Source organism: Acanthisitta chloris, unplaced genomic scaffold (assembly GCF_000695815.1).
Source record: "Acanthisitta chloris isolate BGI_N310 unplaced genomic scaffold, ASM69581v1 scaffold13513, whole genome shotgun sequence".
NCBI classification, from domain to species: Eukaryota; Metazoa; Chordata; class Aves; order Passeriformes; family Acanthisittidae; genus Acanthisitta; species Acanthisitta chloris.
Window position 1 is genome coordinate 27,435 of NW_008665472.1, and position 6,637 is coordinate 34,071.

Genomic DNA, 6,637 nt, shown 5'->3' on the forward strand with positions numbered 1-6,637 from the left:
TGAACCTCACAGCAGTGGCATCCCTCGGGTAAGGGCCAGAGCCACACCACCAGAAGTTCATCCTGCACTGATCTCCTATCTAATGAAGTGAAATGCTGGAGCAGGGATGGCACAGTGAGATGCTGGGAGAGGATGGCATGATTTACCCTTTGGGGGGGTATCTCTATGAATGTCCCCACCCTGCCTGAGCTGCTGGCACTGTGGCAAGGACAGACACTGAGCAGCACCACTGTGCAACTGAACGGGGGCTGCGGATGTCCCAGGGAGCTGCTGGGATTTGGAGTGCTGGCAGCAGCACAGGAGGCAGGTGGAGTGGGGCTGCCCTCCAGGTCCGAGAGGGCTCTGTGTGATGGGGAGGGCTGCCGTGATGGGGTGCATTACAGCCTGTCCCTCCACTCTGCAGTGCAGCCATGTGATGCCGGAGGAGCGTGGTGGCGATGATATGGAATGTGGGCAGCTGCCTTCGGACACGCTCCGACAGGTGACGGTCCAGCGCCACCCTCTCTACGGATTCGGCTTTGTGGCTGGCAGTGAGAGGCCAGTGGTGGTGCGCTCGGTGGCAGCAGGTAGGCTGTAGGTGTGGTTCCTGGACACAGCTGCGGCATGCCAAGAAGCACAGTGGCACCTTCCCGTGGTGGGATCCCCTCCCTGGGCTCCTGTTCTCTCCTGTCCCCTCTGGTGGGCCTGCAGTGTGCCCTCCACAGCCACATACATGGGCAAATGCTTTGGGGATGCTTGGGACCCTCCTGCTGCCCCTCCACCCCACAGCTCCAGGATGCCTGGGCTGGGCCTGACCCTCTCTCCTGGCAGGCGGCCCCTCTGAGGATAAACTCCTGCCAGGAGACCAGATCTTGGCCATCAACGATGAGGATGTGAGTGAAGCCCCCAGAGAGAGATTCATCGAGCTTGTCAGGTGAGGACAACGCTTGTCCCTCATCACCTCTGGGAAGGGGGCTCATGCTGTTCTGCTGTGCCCCAGCCAGAGCCTTGGGGTGTTGGTGCACACCCCCAGGCTCTGCTGTCACCAATGGTCACTGCTGGGGTGGGGAAGCCTCAACCTGAGCAGGTGGAATGCCTTGGAGCAAGTGTCATACCTATTCCCAGCTGGCCAAGGAGCAGGCAGCACTGGGAAAGCACTCATAGCCATATTATCAAACACCTCAAGTAGCCCACAAAGGTCCTGGCCACCATTGGGCTGGGAAGGATGGGATGTACTCTCAATAGCCAAATGCACATGTTGAGGTCCATCATCACAAGGTCCCATCCACCTTCATTTCTCCTTTCTGTCACAGGAAGGCCAAGGACTTCATCACCCTCACGGTCCTGCACACCCACCAGGTGAGACTGGCAGGGCCATGGCCAGCTCTGGGGGAGCCAGTACAGGAGTTAAAAGCCCTTTGGGAGACTGAAGTGGGGTCCTTGGAGGCCCTGGGAGACCACTCAGGCAGCTCAACTGAGGTGTTGGACTAGTGTCCCACCACCCCCAGGCTCTTCCAAGCTGTCAGGTCTGCTGTAGCCCCTTGGAGTCAGTATGGGCATGCAGCCATCTCCCTGTCCTTGTCACTGCCTCCTCACAGAAGGGAGGGAGGAAAAATATCCCCAAACCCGTACGGTTTTCTGAGGACGTCAGGTGTGTCTGATGAAGGGGCTCATCATGCCAGAGGTGGTAGGGAGTGGGGAGCTGGGAGTGCCAGACTGCAGTATGGCTGATGGTGATGCTGGCACCAGTGGCAATGTTGCACTGGCGCTTGGTGTCCATGGCACTGAAGCAAACCGAACCATCACGCCAGCAGCAGTGGTGGCAGGGCACTGTTTCTACTTCACTGGGCCCTTTGATGTCGGTGAAAGAGATAAGTGTGAGAGCGCCCCTGTGCTCCACTCCTCTCTGTGAAGAAGATGCCACCACCCAGAGCTGCTCTGTCAGGAGTGGGGCGTGTGCCAGGCTCCAAAAGAACTTCTTTTCTTCTGACCCTGGATGGCTGCCAGCCAGGACAGGCTGCTCAGCTGATGCTGGCACTATCAGGGACGCACAGCTCTGTGTCATGACTGTCTCCATGATGGAGTATGTGCAGGTAGAGGATCCACAGAGCCTGGCATTGCCACCAGAACGTCCTGCAGAGATGCCTGGGGTGTTGCCATCTCCCATCTCCCTGTGGCTGCAGACCCACATCCAAGGGGTTGTTCTCTCCCATCCAAACCAGTGCTGGTGCCTCCAAGTGAGACCTGGCTGATATCTGCTGAAGCTCAGCTTGCCCGAGGGGTGCTGGACACATGTGCTTACTGTGGGTGCAGCCTTCCCAGTTATGCTGAGGCTGCTGATGTGACTTCAGGGGCTGCTGCTCATCATTCTGGCCCTGCCTGCAGTACTGTATAATGACACAGAAGGGAACTTGCTTTCCACCCACCCCCCCGGTGTGCTGCCCACTCATCATCATCATGCTAGTTTCAGAGGGGCTTCCTCTTGGCCCCATGTCTGGCTTTCTCCATGCCATGGTTCCAAGGGGCAGGCAGGTGACTTACCTGGTGCTCTCTTTCCAGTCTCCCAAATCTGCTTTCATCAGTGCAGCCAAGAAGGCGAAGCTAAGGTCCAACCCAGCGAAAGTCCGATTTTCAGAGCAAGTGACGGTCGGCGAGACGGACCCAGTAAGTCCTGCCCTGCCTTCCTCTGTTTTTCACCCCCTTGAGGTGTCCCTGGGGCATGAGGTGACTTGGGGTCACAGGGCTCCCCTCCCCTGACAGGGGCTCTGCAGATGAGACCAGTCACCTGGCCTGTGGCACCCTGCAGGGCAGGTGCCCTTGGGCACAAACAGCGTGTTGGGTCAGTGCTGAGAGGACATGCCATGGGTCCTCTCTGGTCCCTCGGTCTGATGGAACCCCAAAAGCTGACCTTGGAAACCTGGTCCCACCTTAGTCCTCTTGAGGACCCAAGGGAGGCATCCAGGCAGTGCCAGTGCCTGCCTTAAGGAAGGTCTGTGCCTTCCAGCCTGATGCCAAAGGCTTCACAGAAGTGCCTGTGTGTGGGGCAGGATGACCAGGGCACTGCTTCACAGCTGTGGAAGCTGCAGGGTTCTAGCCCAGTGCCTTTACCTCTTAAATCCAGAAATGTTTTATTAATCAGCATACAAAAGAAAACCCCAAAGCAAAACTGAAAAAACCCCTGTAAAGCCCTTCTAGCAGATTCTGGTTTTATGCAAAATCAATTAGATAATTATCTGATTGAAACATTTCTCACTAAATACAAGCAGCCTTTCCCCAACTTCCTGCAGAGGGAATGTGCAAGGCTGAGGTGGGCTAGGCTTGGGCTAAGGGTCAGGACAGCTCTGAGCCACCATAGCCATCACCTCCTCTCTAGGACAACAGCTGGGGAGTGGGATTGGCTGCCAGGCATGGGCACTGGAATGTGCTGGACGGAGCAGGATGCTGTGTTCCCACTGCAGCTGCTGGGAGCTGGAGAGGTGAATCTATCAGGCAGCTCTGAATTGTTTCAGCTTTGCACTTCTCAATGCTTCAACAGAACACTGGATTTTCAGGGGAAATGTGCCTCTTAGCCCAAAAGCCGAGAGCAGTGGAGGATGCCACGACCACTCCATCACTGACACTCATTCTCTCTCCCTACCCTCCCTCCATCTCTCCGTGCCTCCCCATCCTCCTCGCCTCCCCCTTTGCCGGGCCCACATGCCAGGACATGTTGAAGAAAGAAGCTCTCCTCCTCATTCCCAACGTGCTGAAGGTTTTCCTGGAGAACGGGCAGATCAAATCCTTCACGTTTGATGGCCGAACCACTGTGAAGGTGAGCCCCTCTGCTTCCCCCATGGCACCACGATGCTTCTCTCCTCCCACCTGCCCAATCCATTTTTCCTCATCTCCTGCTTCCGTGCACAAACACTGCTGCAGCGCTTGGCTGGCTGTGAGCTGCTATGGTATGATAGATGGCCTGTCTGCCTCCCTGGCGACACTTTGCAGCTGGCAGGGATGGGGTTTTGCTCTCTTTCTCCCTCTCCTGACTTTTCCCTTGCTGAGAGCTTGCCCTCCATCCAGGATGGATGCTCCTGCGAGTCCCCCTGCCTGGGGTCAGCTCCCTGCAGCCCCCTTCAGCACCACCACAGTGTTACCCAAGGTGCTGGCAGTCTGGCTGCTGGTCACCTCCTGCTGCAAAGTCACTTGGAGCAGCAGTGGCTGAGTATCATCCCACAACCCCTCTCAGCACTGCCAGGTCTCGTCCTCCAGTGGCGTGACCCCCAGTTGCCAGGGAGGGGCTGGGTGCTCAGTGAGGTGCCAACTCCCACCCTGGGAAGTAGCCAATGCCTCACACCCAAGCCTGTCTGTTTCATTTGCAGGATGTGATAGTGACGTTGCAGGACCGCCTGTCACTGAGACACATCGAGCACTTTGCCCTGGTCCTGGAGTATTCCAGCCCAGAGCAGAGCCACCGCTACCTGCTGCTCCAGGACAAGCAGCCACTGGCCCACGTAAGCTGCTGGGTGTGGGAGGGTGTTGGGATGACCATGGCCAGGGGCTGGGGCACAGGGAGGCTCTTCTCCCACCAGCATGGGGCTTTGCTGGAGCTGTGCTATGGGGTGGCATAGCCTCTCCTTGCCTCTGTCATGGTCCTGCAGGCTCATGGGTGAAAAGGGTGGCCAAAAAAGGAAGACAGTCAGGGCTTTACCCATCTCACACTGTCAGCACTGTGGAAATGCTCTGTACTCCAGCCTGAGCGGCTGCAGACAGAATTCATGAACATCTTTCACCTGCCCAGGAGAGCCAGAAAGCTGGCACTGCACAGGACCAGGGATAAAATAGGGATCATGGAGGAAGTGTTAGCCTAAGTGGCAGCACCAGGCAAAGCTGTTCCACCAATGAAAATTGGGCTGTTCTGGGATGAAAGGATCAGGTGGTACACAGAAAAGACAAATCAAGTATCATCCCAGAAGAGAGGAGAGGGGGTATCCTGCCCTGCAGGTGGTTTCTAGGCTCACTGCTCCTCTCTGCTCCTGACACAGGTTGTGCAGAGAACACACTACCATGGCATGAGATGCCTCTTCCGTGTGAGCTTCTTCCCCAAGGACCCAGTGGAGCTGCTGCGCCGGGATCCTGCAGCATTCGAGTACCTGTACATCCAGGTAGGGGACTGAGAGCTGGTGGTGCTCATGGCCCACGTGTCTGCCGAGGCTGGGCCCCGTGGAGCCATCCTTCAGGTGACAAGTGTCCTGTCCCTATGGCTGTCTGAGGACACCTCTCCTCCCTCCTGCAGAGCCGCAACGATGTGATCAGAGAACGCTTCGGCACAGACCCCAAGCCAGAGATGCTGCTGGGGCTGGCTGCCCTCCACATCTACATCACTGTCTCAGCCACCCACCCCAGCCAGAAGGTCTCCCTCAAGAATGTGGAGTGAGTCCTCCTCCCTGCTCCCATGTTTCCATGCAGCCCTCCTTTGTGTCTCCTCCCCATGCTTCTGTGTAACTGGGGTGCTCCCAGCAGTGTTTTGGTGTGTGGAGCATGAGATGCCCTGAGAGCCCCACCTTGAGCTGGCCAGTGGCTCACAGCCACAGTGACACACAGCCCCTGGTCCCACCATGGGGCTGTGTAAGATGCCATCATGCTGACATCCAGTTATGCACAGCAGCTGTGCCAGGGCTGGAGATATTTGTGGTGAACCCAGGATCATTTCCATGGGAACCTGGGCTCATTTTCCACCTGCATCCAAGGCAAGGAGAAAGCTCTGTGGCTCCATAATCTCAGCCCATCATCAAGCTGTGCAGCCCTGGCTCAGGTCCTCCTGCAGCTCCTGGGGGACCTAAATCTATACCCAGTCCACCTGTGCAGGCTGGTCTTCCCCGGTGGGCACAGGGAGGAAGGGGGGAGATGGCACCCTGGGAGGACTCCAAAAGAGGTTTAGGGATTTGCCCTGCATCCCTTAACCTTACCTGAAGCTGAGTGGGAGCTCACCTGCAATGAGGGATAAGTGCAGAGCCTGGCACTGCTGTTCCCCAGCCCAGTTCTGGTAGCTATGACACCAACTTGGAGTCCCATTCCCTTGAGGACCCAGGCTGGGGCTGCTGCTGCTCCAGCTGTGACACCAAGGAAGTGCTGGTGTGGCTCCGGCTCCCTCTGACAGCAAGAGGGAGCTCTGGGACAGCATCCCTGGTTTCTGTCCCTTTCTGCCCGTCGGCAGGGTCTCTGGCCCGGCAGCTCATGCAGGTTTCCCTCCCCACAGGAAGGAGTGGGGCCTGGAGCCCTTCTTGCCCCCCTCACTCCTGCAGCTCATCAAAGAGAAGAGCCTCCGGAAATCCCTCTCGCAGCAGCTCAAAGCCCACCAGCACCAGCCTGGCGGCACCAAGGTGAGCCCAGGCATGCAGCCTTGCTTCAGGATTGATGGGGTGGCAGCCTGCCCTCCACCCCAGCCTGTTGTCCCCAGCTGCCTGGGGACTCCTGTTACTGTTGCTTAACTCCCCTTGGATGGGAAATAAATCCCAGGGAGACATCCAGACAGACACTCGCCCTCCTGAATCCACTTTCAAGAGCTAATCTGGATTTTGGGGAGTGCAGTGAGGATCAGGGGTGAGATAGCTGAGATCCAGCTCTCAGTTTGGCTGAAGTGGCACACAGCAGTTTATTGCTATCTCTGCTTCTGGGTTTG

General features: G+C 57.3%; 1 protein-coding gene across 1 annotated transcript in view; it reads left to right on the plus strand.

The window, feature by feature from the left end:
* The first annotated feature begins 415 nt into the window (after nucleotides 1-415).
* The window catches only part of FRMPD3 (FERM and PDZ domain containing 3), a 28,525-nt gene continuing 22,303 nt past the window's right edge, over nucleotides 416-6,637 (plus strand). Inside the window, 9 exon segments of the mRNA XM_009071774.1 lie at nucleotides 416-566; nucleotides 811-913; nucleotides 1,293-1,338; nucleotides 2,539-2,643; nucleotides 3,683-3,790; nucleotides 4,338-4,469; nucleotides 5,001-5,120; nucleotides 5,252-5,388; nucleotides 6,215-6,338. Coding sequence (XP_009070022.1) covers nucleotides 416-566; nucleotides 811-913; nucleotides 1,293-1,338; nucleotides 2,539-2,643; nucleotides 3,683-3,790; nucleotides 4,338-4,469; nucleotides 5,001-5,120; nucleotides 5,252-5,388; nucleotides 6,215-6,338 — 1,026 coding nt within the window.